General features: G+C 44.3%; 2 protein-coding genes across 2 annotated transcripts; both read right to left on the minus strand.

Moving 5' to 3' along the window:
- Positions 1 to 9,843: 9,843 nt before the first annotated feature.
- LOC101766880 (probable glycerol-3-phosphate dehydrogenase [NAD(+)] 3, cytosolic) lies at positions 9,844 to 13,227 on the minus strand. Its single transcript, XM_004961580.4, has 5 exons — positions 12,207 to 13,227; positions 11,367 to 11,588; positions 10,653 to 10,900; positions 10,400 to 10,539; positions 9,844 to 10,302 (listed from the first exon to the last, which is right to left on the minus strand). Exons 1-5 carry the CDS (start codon positions 12,847 to 12,849, stop codon positions 10,161 to 10,163), a joined length of 1,395 nt encoding a protein of 464 aa, XP_004961637.1. The 5' UTR covers positions 12,850 to 13,227; the 3' UTR covers positions 9,844 to 10,160.
- Positions 13,228 to 14,217: 990 nt separating this feature from the next.
- Positions 14,218 to 20,089, minus strand: LOC101780261 (probable calcium-transporting ATPase 6, plasma membrane-type). Its single transcript, XM_012845012.3, has 7 exons — positions 19,829 to 20,089; positions 18,852 to 18,906; positions 16,826 to 18,762; positions 16,580 to 16,738; positions 16,059 to 16,230; positions 15,584 to 15,882; positions 14,218 to 14,904 (listed from the first exon to the last, which is right to left on the minus strand). Exons 1-7 carry the CDS (start codon positions 20,021 to 20,023, stop codon positions 14,599 to 14,601), a joined length of 3,123 nt encoding a protein of 1,040 aa, XP_012700466.1. The 5' UTR covers positions 20,024 to 20,089; the 3' UTR covers positions 14,218 to 14,598.
- Between the last annotated feature and the right edge of the window lie 1,090 nt (positions 20,090 to 21,179).

Below are 21,179 nucleotides of genomic sequence, written 5' to 3' on the forward strand. Positions count from 1 at the left end.
GGGGGGGGGGGGGGGTGTGTGCTCTGACCGCGTCCTCCATGGCGATTTGAAGGCGGATGAGTACGTGGCGGGGATTGACGTAATCTTTTTTTTTTTTTTGAAACTGGGATTCACGTAATCTGGGCGTTTATATCGGGGAATCAAGTGAGGAGATATTTGCGTTTCGAGGCGCGTTGTCGACAAGCCGTCAGGAATCTCTACGTGATTAGTAGCCCTTGTAAGTGCATGCAGTTTGACGGTCAACGTCTCGGCGATAGGGTTAGACTAAGATTGCTGATCACTGTCCTTTAGGAACGCAAATTTGCTGATAAATTTAGACCGGCAGCATTTTTCGTCAAGATAAATTGCTAAGATTCTTTTGCAACATTATTGAGAAGACAATTGGACGTTCTCAGTGATAGTCTGATAGTTTTAGACTGCAATTGCTGATATTGTTTTTTTTTAAAAAAAGGAAAATTGCTGATGAGTTTACACTGCTGGCATCGCGTCAAGAGAAATTGCTAAGATTCTTTTGCAAAGATTATTCAGAAGGCACTTCCTCTAATCATGAACAAGTGACGTGTTTCGACGGTTTGGCGGGATCCAAACCCTGTCTAGCAAGTGAAGCCGCATCATTGCAAAGGAGGTTCCAGAGGAAAAGAGAAACAAGCGTGGTGAAATTTCTCGTCGATGTTTTAGCATCTATTTTAAGCGTGCTCGTCCTTCCCCCCCGGCTAGCACGTAACGGGCAGACACTCTCTTTTTTTCTTCTTTGTTCCTTTCTTTTTTTTTCGGGGTAATCAAGTGATACCTACGACGTGGATGAACCTAAAACGATTTTCTAGTGAAATGAAAACAACACTTACCATTCTCTACAGAAGCAGAGGAGTTGAACTGATTCTACGAACAGAATCCATATCAAAAGTCTCGGCTGTCTGTTTCGTGCCATGACGCACAAGTCTCGCTTGCACATGTGTAGTCGTTGCGTAGCAGTAGCCCGGCAGTAGTTTCTTCTTTCGATTTTAGCTCATGGACTGCTGGTGGCACCGTGGTAGTCTCTGTCACCTCTTCAAAAAACACCATCGCCCGTGTGACCCCACGCGTGAACATACCGAGTCAAGTTCAATAGGGGTGACTCCCTGATGATACAAATCGATTATTTTAGCCCCCTAATAATCGAGTAATCTGTACGCAAAGATTTCACGTACGTGACTCCCTGAAAAAAACTCTTCGTTTCCCCTTGAGGCCCTTGGATGCTCTCAATCGTGCCGCAAGAAATCCTATGAAAATGCAGAAATGCGTTAAAAAAAAAGTGAGCCGTATCTACTCTAATCAAGACGGGAAAAAAAAAATCTGACAGATTTGTGTATGCAATCCAAGTCGTCGAGCAGCAGAAGATTAGGTCGCCAAATCAAAGATGGCCTGTACTGTATTTGAGAGGAACGATCCGCAAGCAAAAATGGTGATGGCTCCATCGCAGGATGGCGATGTGGAAACAAAAATGTCAACACGCGGGTACAGAACCTACCGGTGTCCCATCTGCACAGTACCACGCATGCATTGCCCTGGTCTGGAGAGATTAGGTGCCCCAACGCAATCTACCGACCTGGTGGCGCGCGGTGAACGTTTCATTCCTTCACGGTAAATTAAACCTCCCGCGAAGCTTGTCTCGTCGCTTGCCATTCTCATCACGCCTGCAAAACAAAACTGTAACCGAATTGAACAAGTATGCCAGTCCACGCGACGCAAGCAATAATTCAGCTGCTCTCACGTTAAAGCTAAAAAAAACAAATAGGATCGTCGTCAGGAAGCTTCTGATCTGAGCTGGTGAAAAACAAGAATAACACTGCTGTACAACACCGCAACCTCCAAAAGGATCATGATGATCTAAGCTCAGCTGTGTTGAAGCGACCCCAAGTTCTAGTTCAACTTCAACACTGAGTCCATGGAAATGCGTGAGTTACAATGGGAGACGGTAAAAAAAAACCAACCACCCAAGTTCTCAGTTCTAGTTCAACTTCAACGACGAGTCCGTGGCAAAAAAGTGTGTCCCCTTTAATTTGCATCCGCTTTTACTGTTTCACAGTGGAAAGAATATAATGGCGGTTTGGTAAAAGACCACTAGTGTAGAAAACTAGAAAGTAGATGGGGCATGGGAAAGCGGCGCCGTTTGCAAGCAATGGTGAGCTAGCTAGCAGCTGGGGCACGCTCTTGTGCCTGCGCTTTCTTGTGTTGTGTTTCTTGGCTGGATTTGGTTGCCACTGACTAATCAACCAGCAGCCTGTCCAGCGCAGGAGCTGCACGTCGGTTCCGTGACAGTTTTTGGCAGCTTAACTTGCAAAGCGTGCAATGCGCTTGATCGTAAGATATGTTTTTCTGCTGTGGTGGTTGAGAATTTCTGCACTCAATTATGCACCATGCACGGCAAACCTAGCCTGGTGTGATCGAGCACGTACAAAGCCAGGCTAAGTCGGCAGATAAATTGAGAAACGCATACTTTTTCTTCCAAATTGTGTGTATGAACACATTTAAATTTTAAGCAATATGGAGGATGTTAGAAATTTAGGCATACTTCGGTACATTTTAATTCCAAAATTAATCATGTAAAATATTATCATGAATATGTTGAGTGACTCGATGACAATATGTGCAAGTGTTCAATTTTAATATCCTAATAAATAAGAACAAATAGAACCAAAAGAGATTCAGGATGTACCCTATGGCGGGGTCAGTGCTGGAGGCACCGGATGCGCCGTTACCATCTGGATTAGTCATACTAATCGTGGTATGGCCTCAGTCGATGTAGTCATACAAGTTGATGCAGGGAGATGTACGCAGTGCAATCCCTCGAACGGTCTTCTTGAAGTAGCAGGAGGTAGTTGTTCAGCTGGACGTAGAGGAAACAGTCGTTTGGCCACAAGGAAGTAGTCGAACAAGGAGCGAGCAGTCACGTCAAACGCTCCCCAAAAACCTTATCGCCTGCCTATCCTGAGCAGGATCTTCAGCGGCAGTCATGGTTCCGGAGGCTCTGCTCTCGCCAGAACTGTGCGCGCAGTGCTAGCGAAAGGAATGCACGGTAGCAGTAGACAATGGTAGCAGTAGACAATAGTGAGGGAGAAAGAGAGAGGTCTCATGAATAGGAGTACCTTAGAGTGTTTTGGTGTTTTGCACGTATGAGAGCAAGAGGAGGTGCCTCTCTTGTATAGGCTCCAAGAGGTCACATCATAATGCGATGGAAGTTACTAATAATTGATGGGAATAATAGTCATCACGCACTAGTAACTCTTAGTATTTTATTGGCTGTGTTAATTGAGTGAATCAATTCTCATAAACAGCAATAATCACCTCTCCTCAACTTCCTATTCAAAATTGATCAATTAGTAACTCCTAGCATTTATCATGGATCTTTTAATTCTTATTTGATTCATTGAAATAAATGAGCCTAATCCAATTAATCCAACAATCCCCATCAAGAATTTCAAGGTATACAAAAATACTCTCAGTTCCACTATAATCTTTGATATACGAGTATTTCAGTGGAGACTGTTAAGTTGAACATCCACCTAGAACTAAGGTTACACTTATTCACAACTGAACAATGGACTACGTCTTGAATTGTCAGTCTTGTGCAAACAAGCTTGGCCAGAGCCCTTCACTGATACTAGGCTGCAAAAGCATCCCCACGGTTTGGAGCTTATAAGTCATACTCGGTTCTTCACTGATACTAGGCTGCAAAAGCATCCCCGTGGTTTGGAGCTTATAAGTCATACTCCAGGTCTTTCATGAGTTTCTAGAGATCACCCACTCTCATAGACTATGACTAGTAGTCAGACTCATAGGTGTATTTCTCAAAATACGTTTTGTAAGTCAACATCTTTGCTTCAAAATAAACAACACTCTTATTTTTAAAAAGCCACTTGAAACACATTAAGGTATAAACCATCCATATAGATTAGAATAGATATGCATCTTCACTAGAATGAGCCTTTTACTAAGGATCTTTCATCTCAATCAAACTATAGCTTGTTTCACCACTCTACTTCACGGGATCTCCGATCACATAGAGCATGTTACCACTATAGATAGGCTCACGTGGGTCTCAAGCCCAATTCCATCGATGCATTGTCAATCACATTCCGTGAAAGACACTTTGTGAATTGATCTGCCAAGTTCTTAGCTGTTTGGATATAATCCAAAACTAGCACTCCGGAGTTTCTCAATTTCCTGATAGACTTCAACCGCTCTTTACGTGCCTTCATGACTTCATGTTGTCATTTGAACTGTTCACCTTGACAATCACAGTTTGATTATCACAGTTCATTAGGATAGCTGATATCGGTTTTTCAACTATCGGTAAATCCATAAGGAGATCACGAAGCCACTCAGCCTCAACAGTGGTGGTATCTAATGATGTGAGTTCTGCTTCCATTGTTGACCTCATTAAGACGGTCTGCTTGTAAGACTTTCAAGAAACAGCGACACCTCCAAGTGTAAACACATATCCACTTGTGGATTTTATCTCATCAGCATCATAAATCCAATTTGAATCACTATAACCCTCTAGTACCCTTGGGTACCTGGTATAATGAATCCCATAGTCCATAGTACCTTTTAGATAGCACATTACTCTTTCAAGAGCATTCCAATGATCTTCTCCCGGATTTGAAACAAACCGGCTTAGTTTGCTCACAGCAAACGAGATATTAGGTCTCGTAGCGCTAGCTAAGTACATAAGTGAACCAATGATTTGGGAGTATCTTAGTTGATCTCTCATAATTCTTTTATTCTTTCTTAATACTTTACTAGTATCATAAGGTGTAGCAGCAGGCTTGCAGTCATTATAACCAAAATGACTCAAGATCTTTTCCACATAGTAGGATTGCAAAAGCGTAACCCAACCATCACCTTCTCTTACTAGTTTAATATTTAGGATAACATCAACTTCTCCCAAATCCTTCATCTCAAAATTTTGAGATAAGAAATCTTTGACTTTCTTAATCACCTTAAGGCATGTCCCAAAGATCAGTATGTTATCAACATACAAGCACATAATCACTCCTTCATCCCCACCATAGCGATAGGATACACACTTGTCAGCTTCATTCACAACAAAGCCATTGCTTAGGTGCTTGCTTGATACTATACAAAAATTTCAATAACTTACACACCATTCCTTCTTGACCCTCTGCTACAAACTCATCTGGCTGATCCATATAGATCTCCTATTCCAACTCTCCATTCAGGAAAGCTGTCTTAACGTCCATTTGATGAATGAGAAGACCATGAGAGACTGCCAGGGAAAGTAACACTCGAATAGTGGTCAATCGAGCAATTGGTGAATAAGTGTCAAATAAATCTTCTCTTTCTTTCTGGGTATAACCCTTGGTCACAAGCATTGCCTTATACTTCTCAATAATACCATCAGGCCTAAGCTTCTTCTTGAACACCCACTTACATCCTACATGTTTGCACCCATAAGGACGATCGACAACTTCCCAAGTACCATTAGACATAATTGAATCCATCTCACTCCTCATTGCTTCCTTCCAATAGTCAGCATCAGGAGATGAATATGCCTCTTCAATAGTTTTAGGTGTGTCATCTACAAGATATACAATGAACTCATCCCCAAAAGACTTTGCAGTCCTTCGTCTCTTGCTCTTTTTGAACGGTTCATCGTTATCCTACTCAGGATTTTCCACAAGTGTATGTTCATTATGTTCTATCGGCATGGTAGAGCTATCATCCTCAATAAACTCTTGCCTAGATGAACTTGTTTCATCTCTCAATGGAAAAATATTTTCAAAGAATGTAGCATCTCTTGACTCCATAATTGTACCAACATGCATGTCTAGTACTCCAGATTTAATTACCAAAAATCTATAACCAACATTGTGTATAGCATAACTAAGAAAGACACAATCCACTATTTTAGGTCCAAGCTTACGTTTCTTGGTTATTGGCACACTCACCTTTGCCAAACAACCCCAAGTCCGTAAGTAAGAAAGGGTAAGCCTTTTCTTCTCCCATTCCTCAAATGGTGTTATCTCTTTATTCTTTGTAGGAACATGGTTTAGACATGACATGCAACATCCTACCATTTCTTAGAAAGACCAGTTGTATCTAACATGGTGTTAACCAAATCAGTTAGAGTACAGTTCTTTCTTTTCGCAACCCCATTTGACTGAGGTGAATAGGAAGGCGTCCTCTCATGACTTATACCATGTTCCTTACAAAATAAAGTAAAAATATTTGAGAAATACTCGCCACTATGATCTGACCTAACACGTTTGATCTTTCTCTCAAGTTGGTTTTCTACTTTAGCTTTATAGATTTTAAAGAATGCAATCCTTCATATTTTGACTTCAACAGATAGATGTAACAAAATCTAGTGCAATCATCAATTAGAGTCATGAAATATTATTTAGCACCTTTGTCAACACGCCATTCATTTCGTACAAATCGGAATGAATTAATTCTAATGGTGCCAAGTTTCTTGCCTCTGCAGCCTTGTGAGGCTTGCACATTTGTTTTGATTCAACACATACATGGCACTTAGAATTTTTGACTAAGGTTCATGAAAGTGGTTATTTGATTAGTCTTTATCGGGTTTTGTGGCGGCTTGAACTTCTTCTTCTTGTGGGAGAAATTGTTCTTCTACACCAAGTTGGTACCGGATGATCCAACAATTTCTTTTCTACGTGTGTATTTTGCTCTTGCCTTCTCTTCAACATCAAGAGTTCCAATGAGACCAGCTACACTGAACTCCTATCTCTTGTGCTTAAGAGAAGTAGCAAAGTCCTTCCAAAAAGGTGGCAGCTTTGAGATAATACCTCCAGCCACAAACTTATCAGGCAACACGCATGGAACATCTTTGCTAGAGTTCTCAAGGTCTTTTGCCAACGCATGGATCTCATGGGCCTGTTCTACTACAGAACGGTCTTCAACCATTCTATAGTCATAGAACTGTTCCATCACATACAGCTCACTGCTGGCATCAGCAACCCCAAACTTAGCATCAAGAGTCTCCCACAGTTCCTTGCCACTCGTCAGCGAGAGGTACGTGTCCACAAAGTTTTTAGGAAGAACAGTTATGATGGCGCCTCGAAACAAGTTATCGGCCTCCTCTGACGCCTCTTGCGAGACCCGTTCGGGCTTTCCCTGTTTGAGATACATAATGTTCATCGTTATCAACTACAACGTAACCTTCTCACACCAACGCTTGTAGTTTGAACCATCGAACACACCCAGTTTGATAGATACAACAAAACTAGCTACCGAAAGCCTATCAACATTATAAGGTTTTTGGATTGTTAGAAATTTAGGCATATTTCAGTACATTTTAATTTCAAAATTAATCATGTAAAATATTATCATGAATATATTGAGTGACTCGATAACAGCATGATATGTGCAAGTGTTCAAGTTTAATCTCCTAATAAATGAGAACAAACAGAACCAAAAGAGATTCAAGATGTACCCTAGGGCGGGGCCAGTGCCGGAGGCACTGGATGCGCCGTTACCATCTGGATTAGTCATACTAATCGTGGGATGTCCTCAGTTGATGTAGTCGTACAAGTTGATGTAGGAAGATGTACGCAATGCAATCCCTCGAACGACTTTCTTGAAGTAGCAGGAGGTAGTCGTTCAGCTAGACGTAGAGGAAGCTGTAGATGGCCACCAGGAACTAGCCGAACAGTGAGCGAGCAGTCGCGTCAAACGCTCCCCAAAAACCATATCGCCTGCCTATCCTGAGCAGGATCTTCAGCGGCAGTCGTGGTTCCGGAGGCTTTGTTCTCGCCAAAACTGTGCACGCAGTGCTAGCGATAGGAATGCACGGTAGCAGCAGATTACAGTGAGGAAGAAAGAGAGAGGTCTCATGAACATGAGTAACTTAGAGTGTTTTGGTGTTTTGCACGTATGAGAGCAAGAGGAGGTGCTCTCTTATATAGGCTCCAAGAGATAAGGTTCATCGAACCTGGACATCATGATACGATGGAAGTTACTATAAATTGATGGGAATAATGATCATCAAGCACTAGTAACTCTCATTATTTTATTGGTTGTGTTAATTGAGTGAATCAATTTTTATAAACAGCAGTAATCACCTCTCCTTAACTTCCTATTTAAAATTGATCAATTAGTAACTCCTAGCATTTATCATGAACCTTTTAATTCTTATTTGATTAATTGAAATAAATGGTCTAACCTAATTGATCCAACAGAGGAGGAACGACTTGTTCTATTACACAACTTTACAAGTACCGGTCAACCTCGAGAGAGAGAGACCGAGAGAGAGAGAGAGAGAGAGAGAGAGAGAGAGAGATGTGAGGTGGACTGCCAGTTTTGTCTTGGCTACTTTTTTACTACGATGGCCACGAATATAACGATAGGTTTGGCCGTTTGGGCGTAGGAATCTCTCATCTGTTTTGGCTACTATAAAAGTGGATGGATGCTACAGGGCTTTATGCTCATCATGCATGTTGTTCCGCCTGAACGGAGATCGCACGTCTCATCCCCACCCCGAGATGGCATGAGCTCACCTTTCCCTGTCGGGGCCAAGGCGTGAGGGTGCCATTTGCGCGTGGAGTGGCGTGCGCGTACGCGTCAATCACCATTGCATGTAATCATCGAGAGAGAGAGAAAGAGAAAGCAAGTGTCCTCCTCAGTCCTCGGCCCGCCCTTGTCTGCTTGCTAGGCGGATTTTGCAAAATACTATAGTATGTGAATCACCAATGCCTATTTTACTTGTTTATTATACAACTGAATTTACGAATATTTAAATTTTTGGTAACTCGCTTCTCTTGTTTCTGTTCGTCGAAAAAAACTTGTCTTGTTTCTGCAGCATAATAGGATGACAAACTAGTATTTTCAAGTGGGTCAGGACAACCATTCCCTTGAACTGAGGTGCTCGAGTGAGATACTCCTATTCAACAGAAATAAACTTACACCTGCAAAGAACTGCTCACTTCTCAGGTCTCAGTATCTCGTACGGTTGCAGGCAAATGGCCATTGCATTTATCTTCTCGAACACGCAGAAATGGTCGGTGCATTGATGGAGAAACCGAACGGACGATGCACAAAGATAGCATGACCACTGAACAGCAGCAACGCGATCGAGGATGCCCCCAGACGCTAAGCCGATGCAAAGTATTAATATGGCCAACGCGTTGCGCTAGATAGAGTCGCTAAACCTCTCTCCGGATCAAGCAGCGTTCGGCGTCGCACCTCATCCAGGCATCCCCCGCTTGTCCCGCGAAACAGAAGGCGAGTAGGCCCCCCTGTGAAAACGATGCGTACGTGCGACGCGGTTCTTGATTGGCAGCACGTCGCCTTCGGCCTTCCTCCTTACTTGTTATCCGAGAGAGATTGGGTGATTGTATCAGTGCCAGTACCATTTGGATTGGATCTTGCAAGAACTCGTCCATGGCATTGGCATGTAATCCTGCTGCCAATTCAGGTCATCTTACTGCTCCAGCTTTTATCATCTCAATCTCATATACGGAGTAGGCGTGTTTCCTTGTCTGTCTCAACTCTAGGAATCTCACGGCTATGTGGAGGAGGGAAGAAAATATATGCAGGGGTGGGTACAGCAGTGCAGCCTGCCGCACAGAGCTTTTTCTTTTCGTGGAGAAAATCCGAGAAAACAGTGGCGCTTTGTGCTTGATCATTCGACGACGATGTAAACCATTTTTTATGGCTGTAAGTGGGCCTACTTTTGTTAATGGGTCTAACATTCATTTTGAGATTTTATTACAACAGGCTGTAGCCCACAGATGACAAGTCTGTATGGGCCTTGAAGAGTCCACATTTGTGGTTCAAATGAGCCTACTTAGCCCGCAAGTGAAAATGCCATATAGTAAATTAATAGAATGCCTTTTTGCTTCATTCATACTGCTTACATATCTTACTGCTTATGAGTTACAGCCAATATGAGACTCGAAAGCGATCATAAAAGAAAAGGAAAACATATCTTTATTCCAGTCTAAATAACAAATAAATTTTAATCACAACAGGTTGTATGTACAGACTTGGCCAATAAACTTTATCCTGGCATGCTAAATATACCACCGTCGAACTCTATAGTGTACACACAACACACGTTCTGGAGGGCACGCCAAGAAGGATCTTGAGACCAGCAAACACCTCCTGCAAGCTCACAGCAAATGCGTACTGCATATCTAAGCCTTGGCGTCTCCTTTAGGTAGGCCAAGAAGAGATGGCCGGTAGAGGGACTGACGCTGTGCCATCTCAATTCTTTCCCGTGGATCATACATTGATTCATCTCGTATTGCCTGAAGAATAGAATCGGTCCCAAGCTCCCTGCAGGTGAAAAACGAAATTATTAGGCGCCTGACCTGACAGTAGAATTGTACCCCAAAAAAACGCATTTAGTCCAAGAGGTTTCCAAGATTCCAACCTCTTGATTAAAATTTTGTAAAGTGTTTTGAGTATTGGACACAGCTCAACAGGAGCAACAGGCTTCTTGGTTTCTGGATGCATCACACATAGGCTTCCCTGGCTCAGGAGCTCATAGAATGCATTGACTGCGGAAACACCCTAAATCGCAGAAGCAAATAATGATCAGCACATATCTATCCCATACAAAAAGGGCACACAGAAATCAAGCAAACTTTACATTATCATCAAGATATCAGGCTGGCAACACAAACCTGGATAGTCCCTTTGCCTTTGATGCTGTCCCCCATTTCTAGAGTCAGCTCTCCGTTAGCCAACTTCTGCCCGTACCATGCATTACGACCTTTCAGCAGTGTGACGTATGTATCAGCTAACAAGGGTCCTGCAAGTTTCTCAGGCTCTCGCGCTAGAAGATGGGTGATGTATATCATTTCAGAAGTGCAAAGTGAAAAGTACACTGATTTGCTGGTTGCACTCTCTTTGGTAAGTGCTGCCACCATACCTGCATGATAAGATGATGTTCAGGAACATGACAGATATATTAGGCTCCAGAATACAGTAATTAGGTAGGAGTGGACAAAGAATTTGGAACACTCTCCCAGGTCGAGTTTTTTTGTTAATTACTGGAATCAAATTTTCTTAGTCCATGGCATGTGAGTTGTGTGCACTGTATTCACGACAGCATGATTATGTCATGTCTGACAAATCTAAGAGACATTGCATTTGGCAGAGACAACAGCATTGCAGCATTCAGTGAATGCAAATACCGTACTTCATGAAACAGGACAGACAATACTGAATATAAGATGCCAGAATAGAAATTCTATTTGTTCAATGCCGAAAAATGCAATGATTTGATCAAGTGTCTCATGTGAACTAATAAACGGTGGACCCCAAATGGAGGTTCCATTTTCCAGATCAAAACTTTTCAAGTCAATTTAAAGATAGGACAGCAAATGAATACTTACCAGCACCAATGGCATATACGTTTTTTAAGCCACCCATGACTTCATGAGTAATGAGATCACTATTGTCCCATACAATAAAATGGGGCTGCCTCAAAAATTTTGCAAGAGGTTTCCTCCACTTTTCAGCTCCACATATGCGAGCATTAGCATATTCTTTGTTATAAATCTCAGAAGCAATGTTTGGGCCTCCAAGATATAGAATATTCTCCAAAGGCACTCCAGCTGCAATAAGAATCCATGATCAACAACCGCAAGCAAAATCTAACAGCACACGGGGGAAACTTAAATGCATGTAACATACATACTGCTTAAGTTAAAATGTTCAGGTTGTCAATTTCAGTTCTGTAAAATAAATCCAGGAAAACATCACATGTGGTGGTGGGTCGAAACCAGATCATGCGATGTTCAGTAATAGTTCAGATAAACCCTGCTAAACTGTATTACATGTTCAGAAGGGAGCCAACTGCAGAGCAAACATAGCACATGGGCACTCACTTAACTGCAAGATGCACCATTCAGCAAGGAGCCTAACTAGCTCTTCAACTTCAAATGCTCAACAGCAGGCAAAGAATATAGTACCAGCATATAATCATCAATCAAACATGCAATAAATATGAAGGACCATAGGTACAGATCATGATTATCCAGAAAATTTCATCAGGAACATTCCGGGGCTGCTGTGTCTGCTGATCCAGCTGAGCAGCATTTAAATCTTCAATTAAATCTGTTAGCCCTACTTCCACAAATATGACAACTACGAGATTAACGAAAGTAGTAATAACTCAACCATGAGAAACATAGTACTAGTAGATCACAACGAGAGTTGAGCAAAGAACTCACTTGCATTGCTGATCATCTGCGTGGGTGTTATGATCCGGGGCACAGGGTCGAGCGACGCCTCGATCCCCTTTGCCAGCGAGATGATGAGCGGCTGGGTGATCCGCTCCTTCCAGTACCTCCCGATCTCCCCGAACACCTCCCTGGTCTCCGTGGATGGCAGGCCGTTGACGACGATGTCGGCGTCCCAGACGGCCTCCTGCAGGTTGGTGACGACCTTGAGCGGGCAGAGCGGCGTGTCGAGCATGTTGAGGCAGAATCCGTCGCGGAGGATCTCGTCGGCGGTGAGCGTGCGGTCCCCGAGGCGCGCCTCGACGTACTTGAGGTAGGCGCAGCGGCGGATGAGGCGTCGCAGCACGCCCTCGCGGGCGTTGATGACCTCGAAGAGGCGCTCGGCGTCGGCGCGGTCGACGGCGCGCCCCGCCCGGCGCCACACCCGCACCTGCACCCGGTCCCGGTGCCGGCCGTACGCGTCCTGCAGCAGCGCGCAGAACACGCTCCCCCACGCCCCCGCGCCCACCCCGACAACCCGCAGCGGGTCGCCGTCGGACTTGCCCAGCAGCCGCCGCAGCTCGTCCAGCTTCTCCTCCGCCGCCAGCGCCGCCGCCGCATCAGCCCCGCCGCCGTTCGCGTAGCTCCCCACCATCGCCGCTCCCGCTTCGCAGTTCACACAGCCTCGCCGAGCTCAACCGGGACTCCACAGGCAGGCAGGCTCCGGCCGACCGATGAAGATGGGGGGGTTTTGTTGGCGAGCACGGAGGAGGAAAGGAAATGCGGGGTTTTGTGGGGTTGGGCGACCAGAACTACCAAATCCCAGCGCGAACTCGCTGTCGATCGGCGAGCAGAGGCCGCGCAGGCCCCTTTGAACTCTGCTTCTCCCCGGGTGGGTTGGTGGCGGCGCCCGCCTGGGTCTCGGCTCAGCAACCAGCACCAACTCCTTGGCGCAATCCAATCCGGTAAAGCAAGCAGACGAGCGGGGGCGGGCACGAGAAAATCGAATCGTGTTTTTCGTTCCCTTTTGCGATTTCTTCTTTCTGGTTTAAATAAGGAGGCCTCCACGGAGGCAGGCACGGTCAGGGAGGGAACTGAATCGGAGGCGTGTCCGTGCTGCACGAGGAGAACGAGGCGGCCATAGAGGTGGAGACGCAAGGCGCCAGGTGGCCAGACGCGTCCGAAACCGAAATGGACGGGCGCACGGCGTGGGGGCGAGACGGCGATGGTCTTCTGAGCCTGACGACATTGATGACGGGACGGCGGCAGGACCGGTCGCGTTTGGCGAACGAGGAGGGGTCTCCGTCCCTGCCCGCCGTCGCGCCGTCCGATTCCGATCCCGACACGGCCGACCACCGGCGGCGTGATCCGCGGAGCCACCAGCCGAGCGAGCCGCGAATCGGTGATCAAGTCGTGAGCTTTGATTGATTGCCTGGAGAGGCCGTTTTAGTTGGCGGAGCTGGTCGGAGTCGGAGTCCCGAGCCGACCAGAGGAGTCCACTCCGTCAAGCACAGCGCACGCACGCAAGGTGGGCGTGGCCCGCTGCCACCATCAATTCGGCCGGCGGCTTGGGTGAGGGAAGCTTTGAAAGCTTGTACTCAAAGAAGTGGTCAGCTCGTGGGTCGCCGCGGGTGAAAGCGATGTCGGGCCGAGCCTTCCAACGTATCCGTTTCCTTTCGCTTTCCATTCCTCCTCTCTCGGAGTCTCACTGCCAGTCGCAAACTCACAACCGAGCCCGGTCGCAAACAAATCCTACTGCTTTGGAGAAAAATGCGACCTGCGTCCACACCCAACCGCCCGTCGTGAATTGCCGATTCAGTCAGGTCAGGGCGCTCGATTCAGGCACTAGTGCCGCTATTCTGATCCTCGTTTTTCAGGCTACGGGCCTCCGGTCATGTCACTCGTTTTCCAAATTCATAGAATTGCCATAGCTGTGGAATTCAAATGTGAGTGTGGCTTTGGGTATTTGAGTGTACCGCGAGTGCACCACTTGTGAGAATTTAATCAGACGTCACACAATGAAAATGCAGAAAATGGCACTAGATGAACAGAACAATTATGTTCGTATCAAACAAAACCTCTCTTGTTAACATTTCATCTCAACATGAGAATAAGTTACAACTCGATTTACAGCTGAACAAAAAATGCAGCGGACCAGAACAGCAGACACTCGCAAGAAACCTTGAAAACTTCTAGAACGCACCGAGGAATCAAGATTTCCCTGTTCGCAATATGCGCGCTGCCGTTTCAGTCCCCTTCCTCCATCGACGCTGAATCCCATTACAAATCTTCTGGTTACCATAACAAAAATCACTGTGAAAGAAATCCTGACAAGGCATCTGCTTCCAGCCACTGCCAAAGATTTGGTTGGTGAACATGGGAGCAACAGGGTGAAAAGCAACAACTACACAGTTTCTGGTTCTTCAGGAATCAACTCGTAACCATGGGGCTTATTGCCTGTTTCCCTAGATTCCACAGGGATGCACTTGAGAATCACCGCGACGATCATGCTAACTGAGCCAAGAATTGCACTGAGCAACCAGAGCTCCCAACTCAGAGGCACGGTGTTTGCAAAAGTGCCAAGAAACTCTACTATGATCACTTGGAATAAGACAGTGGCTGATAATACACCGATAAAGATCCAGTTTTTGAATATCCCTCTGAACACGTTGATCTTTTCCATTTCCCTACTGTTTATTTCGTTGAAGACCTGAAAGAGTGGCAAGTTAAATGCAGTTACGTCATAAAAACAATGAAGTACCTACTGCATGTTCATGTATTGTGTCCTTGCATGCAGGAGCAATGTGCACTTTTATATTATATATGGTTGATTTCAAATATTGTGAATCTTTCAAGTTTTTCTGGATAAACTGTGTGATGAAAAGGGAAAAGACAAAAAGTGATTTGCAACCCAGCTGAACCCATCGATCGGAATATACACGCCATCGAACATATGGACAGAAGGAACACTGTCGTTAAGTTCTCGACGACGAGGTTGGAACCGTGCAGCAGCTTACGTTCATGAATCATGATAAAGCAGGACATGAGATTTACATCTGTAGTAATAGCTGCCCTGCTCTTTGGTTCTTTCTTTTTTCTCTGAACTTTGCTTTAGTTTTTTTTTCCCTGACACCTTCAGCCAGGGGAATTCTGTAAATTAGACTCCGTGCCTTGCTGAATGAATCGGCAGAGCACTTGCCATTACTTGTTCGAAAGAAAAAAATAAACATTGCATTATATTGCATGTCACATTTAGACCATTGATTCTCAAAATCAGTGGCAAAGTTAATCAAGTTTCAAGCCATTGATGTTTTCTACTAGCTACTACATAAGTAAATCTCAAAGCTTTACAAATTGAAATAAGGTATCAGAAGCTAGATTGCTCATACCTGACAAAATACGAAAGAGTTGAATACGAGGGTATTGGTGGTTCTATCAGCATGCGGGCCTTCAATGTTAAGAAGCCTCTTTCCAGCAAACATGAGAGTACCAAGTACAAGGAGCTGATATAAAGCTTGCCCAAGAATATTCCTCCACATGACCCGAGTGATAAAACTATGTCCCCGTCTCACAGGTGGTCTCTTCATCATTTCATCATTAGGTGGCTCTGTGGCTAAGGCCAAGGCGCCTAATGTATCCATGATCATGTTCACCCATAGCAACTGGACGGCAGTAAGTGGTGCAGTACCTACAAGTTAGTTCAAAGTATACAGTATATGAAATCATTCTAAAAGGGTGCAGAAAAAAGGAGAAAGATAATAAGCAAGCTGGTGTGCATCACTGTTATTCCTAAACTAATGCAGAGAAACTCCGAATCAATAATGATTATATAAATAATAGTATCTTGGTGGTATGTATGCGCACCTATGATACACGCTGAGACGAAATTCACTATCAGAGCCACTACATTAACCGTAAGCTGGAACTGCACAAACTTCTGAATGTTCAAGTAAACTGCTCGACCCCATCTAGCAACATTTACAATGGTACTGAAGTTGTCATCCATAATTATAACATCGGCATTCTCTTTTGCAACCTGCATCCAGTCATACACTTGCATTACAAGCCCACACTTCAACATTTCTCATACACAGAATTCAGATGAAATTGAGCAATAACACAATTCCAGCTAAGGGAAGCAAAATTAAGTTAATGTATTGTACTACCAATAATAGGGAGGTCAAAATTCACAAAATGCAATGCAATACAATATATAGGGAAATGTCTGTAAAAATAACATGGGCATTACTAATTCAGGAAACGTAAAAGTGAATAAGAGTACTTAGAATTTCTTACTGCAACAGACATTAAAACTGAATATATGAATGGTCATCAGCTGATGGCAAATAAGAACAACAGAATGCAGTGAAAATCCTAAGACGTACCTCAGTGCCGGCAATGCCCATGGCCAGACCAATGTCTGACTCACACAATGCAGGGGCATCATTGGTTCCATCACCAGTAACTGCTACCACCTCTTGATACATACTTTTTAAGCTTGTTACCAATTTATATTTGTCCATTGGTAAGGAGCGGGCCATTACCTAAACTTATGAAATATACATGGGTGATGTTGAAATTGAATTAGCAAAGCAATGAATAAAAGGTAAAATAATTATAGCAAACCAAACCTGAATTTTAGGCAGGAGCTCCTTCAGCTCATCTGTGCTCTTATCGTGAAGCTCTCGTCCTTCTATCGCAATTCCATCCTCAGTTAGTATTCCACATTCCTTGGCAATAGCTTTAGCAGTGTTGACGTTGTCTCCAGTCACCATTCTTACTTTAATACCAGCAGCCATGCAGGTCATTACTGCATCCCTGACACCAGGACGGACTGGATCCTTTATACCAAAAAGTGCTATTAGTGTGTAGCCCTCCTCTGGTATAGTTTGATCGTCAGAAATTTCATTCAGATCCTTAAACGCGATGCAAAGTGTTCTTAATGCCTCAGAAGCAAATGAATTGATTATATCTAAAACATTTTGCTTCTGTATTTCTGATAGCGGTATTATATTTCCTTCACTATTGAAGACAGTATCACACTGCTCTAAAATAATTTCTGATGCGCCTTTACAGAAGGACCGGAGGCCACCGTTAGGTAACTGTATTAAAACAGACATCTTTTTCTTAACTGAATTGAAAGGTTCTACTCTTACTCTTGCCAACTTGTTGTACTCATCGTATAGATCTCCTTGCAAGCTCAAGCCAAACTCCAACAATGCTGCTTCAGTTGGTGTGCCCAGGATATTTCTTTTGCCATCATCTCCCTTCACCACCTCAGAACCAGTGTTCACAAATAGTCCTTGTATAAGTATTTCCATAACACTTTCTGAAATTGCAGCCTTTAGCTTATTAATATTTGTAGCACCATTGACAGACTTAGATACCTCACTGATCCAAACCTTATCAACAATCATGTGGTTGGTCGTCAGAGTTCCTGTCTTATCAGTGCAAATACAAGTTGCTGAACCCATGGTTTCACATGCTGCAAGATGCCTCACTAGTGCTTTGTCATTCATCAGCTTTTTCATGGCAAACGCTAGACTAAGAGTCACAGCCAGTGGTAGACCCTCAGGAACTGCGACCACAATGATTGTCACTGCAATAGCAAAGTAGTTAACTATTGTCAGTGCATCATTTGCTGACCAATTCAATAATCCAACATGCATTCCCTTGTCAATCAGTAACCTCACTAGAAGTACCAGAAATGTGAGAATAGCAAACACCAGCCCGATCTGTCCTATTATTGTGGCCACACCATTAAGCTTAACTTGCAAAGGAGTTTCATCAACCCCATCGTCATTAAGAGTATCCATGATTTTGCCCCATTCAGTACGCATACCAACGGCAGTAACAAGCATCTTGGCTGTTCCATCTTGCACTTTACTCCCAGCATGAAGAAACGGCTTTTCTTCAGAAACATGGACTGGTTCACTCTCACCTGACAAGCTAGATTCATCTACCACTAAGCAGTATCCAGAGACGAACAAGCCATCTGCAGGAACAACATCACCTATTGAAAGATGCAAGATGTCACCAACAACCAAATCATGAATCAATACCTTCTTGGTTTGCCTATCTCTGGTGACACGGGCATATATCTTCTGTTTCTCACGGTCCAGCTCCATGAACTTCCGTGACTGCTTGTAGTCACTGGATGCTGTAACCAGTACCACCAACAAAATACTGAGTATTATGCCAAGGCCATCATAGATACCCATTGGCCACCCCTCGGTGGCAAGGCCAACCACTAGAGAAACAACAGCACAAACCATTAGAATAATCAGCGTCAAGTCATGCAATGCATCCCAGACAAACATCCAGAAGCTTCTTGGAGGCTTCTCAGCATGCTTGTTAGTGCCGTACAGTTTTTGCCTGGTTTCTATTTCAGTTTCGTTGATACCATCTTCCAATGAGGCTTTGATTTTCCTACATATTCCATTCATTCCACCATGCGTCTTGAAGATTGCAGGATCCTCACGCATGCCGGTAATTGCTGCCAGTTCATCTGGGCTGATACAAAATCCCTCTTTGATAAGCTCGTTGGATAGGGGGTACCGTCTTACACCTGCACAGTTCAGTGGTCAAAGGTGAAATGCTAAATGGTAGTACTAACAAGATAAAAAAACCACATAGAGTTAGATGATGAGGCCACACCATCGATGAATTGAAGCGCTGCTCTGTGCACATTAATTACAACCTGAACTTTTCCCTGGGTAAGAAAAGCAAACATCTCTAAGACAAAGAAATAAATTTGTACTCTGTTACCAAACAGAGAATTTCAACGCAGGATTTTGTGAACTAATTTTCAGTAATTCAGTTTCTCCTGCAATTATGCGCTATTAATCATTGTATATTAGCCATGCACCAGTGCTACTCAGTCCTCATAAGTCATAACCACCATATGGACATTGGACAAGAACTGGAGCATGAAACAATGGCAAGTTCAGACGATGTTCAGTTCTATGATAATATACTCCTCCAATGAGTGCCCCAGTGGCATAAGAAAAGATCCAAGTGGTAGGGGTCGTGCCTCCCAGCCCTCACCCCCACGTTATGCAATACCACGTGAACTCTAAATTTTACGATACAGATCGATTCATGCGTTGTAATAATTTCAGTTCATGAACAAATCATGTGGTCATTCAGTTAACAACTGTTCCTCTAGAGTTAGTCGTGTCAAGCCGGCTGTGGTCGCATCACATGTGAAAACTTTCTAACTGAACATGCCGTAAAGAAGATTCCTGATTTCTACGTTAGCCGCGCAAGGACGCCTCCGGAATCTTAAGCCCCCCGTCTCACGACTTTGCTGCAGTTCAGACGAGAGGAGACATCCGAGATTTGACCAATGCAAGTTGTCCTTATGGGAACCTGCTCGGATTGAGACTTGAGGGAGGCATGTCAATGTCATGGCCGCCGATAGGAGGCACAAAGCAGTGGCCAGCGGAGGCAGACGACATAGCAATGCAAAGGCTGATCCGTAGTAGAGGAAGTTTCCTGGCAATTTCCCAAGCCCGAAATGCACCCCCACAGTTTTGGACAGTGCAATTCAACGAAAGCGACGCAACGCAAGAAGGGTTCTATTCTACGGCCTGTACGGCTGCGCCGGTGCCGGCCTTTGCTTGTACACGTACCAGGATCTTGCGGCGCTGGGCGTCGTCGACGGGGTGGAGGCTGGAGAACATGCGGAAGCGGCGGCGGCGGTTGCGGACGACGAGGCCGACGGCGCGGCGCCATCGGAGGCGGGCCTCGCCGGGCGGGTTCTTGGCGGGGATGTCGAAGTGCTCGTTGAGGAAGCTGTCGATGCTCCAGCTCCGGCCCGCCTCCATGCTGATCGCTCTTGCTCTCGCCCTCCCGCGCGCTTCGCCTCCCGCTGCGTGTGTTCAGCTTTCGTTTTCGTCAAAGGCTCAAAGCACAGGGCCGAAGGGAATAAATATGTCGAGGGACGAGGGTCGACCGCAAAATTATGGAAAGGGCCTATTTGTGATGATAAATTGTGAAAACACCCCCAATGAAAGATTTAAAATATGGCTGCAAATGGTAAATGTCAAAATTATGTATTTCCTTTCAATCATTAGAATCTGTTGCTAGGAAAGTCTAAAAAACATGGTCAAAAGAGTTTTCAGATATGGCTTAATGTCAAACATCTGACAATTTCTTCTCCCTTTGCTTGAAAACTCAGAATCTTATCTTTCAAGCATTGAATATTGTAACAAAATGCAATAGTGCAAGTAGAGCATTTTATTGGAAAAACAAGTACCACAGAAATAAATAACTGCTGCCATAAGTTGCAACTTAGAGTTGTACAAGTTCCCGTTGAATGAGTTGAGGAGTTTGCATAGTTGGGGGCATATGTGCATGAGACGCATGAAAATTTACTAATCATATGCTTCGTGCCAGTAACACCTTCAGATCTTCACCCATTGGTTGATAGTTTTCAAATGTGATCAGCACAAGAAATCGGCAATCAAAGGTTCCCGGGGCTCCTTCACCTCAAAAAACAGATATATGCCACTCTTCAAATGGGTTGTTTGGCAAAGAACAGACTGTCTTATCAGATTCAAGTAGGAGTAGCTGCTGTTGACAGACAGTTAAAATGTAAGACCAGGTTAGTATAATACAAGGGACGACGCTGATGCCAATGAAATCTCCAGACTTTTTCCGGGTATGGATAGTTCAGAAGTACATGACTTCCTCAATGCAACTGCTATTTCCTTTGGCTTCAGCACGTCTAATGGTGCCAATAAAGTCAATGATGGTACCAAAAGGAGATCCATTCGGCTCCTTGTAGATCTGATTGATATAGATCTAGCTGGGTCACTCAGCAGCATGCACCAGGCTGCTATCTTTAGTTCTGTACCAGTCAACCGAGACTAGTCTTTAATTTAACTTAGGGGGTGTTCTTTAGTCCCTCATAAAATTCCTGTCACCTCGAAAGTTTAGATACTAATTAGGAGTATTAAACATAGACTAATTACAAAACCA

This window comes from Setaria italica, chromosome III (genome assembly GCF_000263155.2).
Source record: "Setaria italica strain Yugu1 chromosome III, Setaria_italica_v2.0, whole genome shotgun sequence".
Lineage (NCBI taxonomy): Eukaryota > Viridiplantae > Streptophyta > Magnoliopsida > Poales > Poaceae > Setaria > Setaria italica.

Excerpts from the sequence above, each read along its gene's own strand:
- LOC101766880 (XM_004961580.4), bottom strand. The coding sequence starts at position 12,849 with ATGGTGGGGAGCTACGCGAACGGCGGCGGGGCTGATGCGGCGGCGGCG. Across the intron at positions 10,901-11,366 it reads CGTATATGCCATTGGTGCTG|GTATGGTGGCAGCACTTACC; the intron begins GTAAGTATTCAT and ends CTTATCATGCAG. Across the intron at positions 10,303-10,399 it reads TACAAAATTTTAATCAAGAG|GGAGCTTGGGACCGATTCTA; the intron begins GTTGGAATCTTG and ends TTTCACCTGCAG.
- LOC101780261 (XM_012845012.3), bottom strand. The coding sequence starts at position 20,023 with ATGGAGGCGGGCCGGAGCTGGAGCATCGACAGCTTCCTCAACGAGCAC. Across the intron at positions 18,763-18,851 it reads AGCGCTTCAATTCATCGATG|GTGTAAGACGGTACCCCCTA; the intron begins GTGTGGCCTCAT and ends TGAACTGTGCAG. Across the intron at positions 14,905-15,583 it reads ACTCTTTCGTATTTTGTCAG|GTCTTCAACGAAATAAACAG; the intron begins GTATGAGCAATC and ends CCACTCTTTCAG.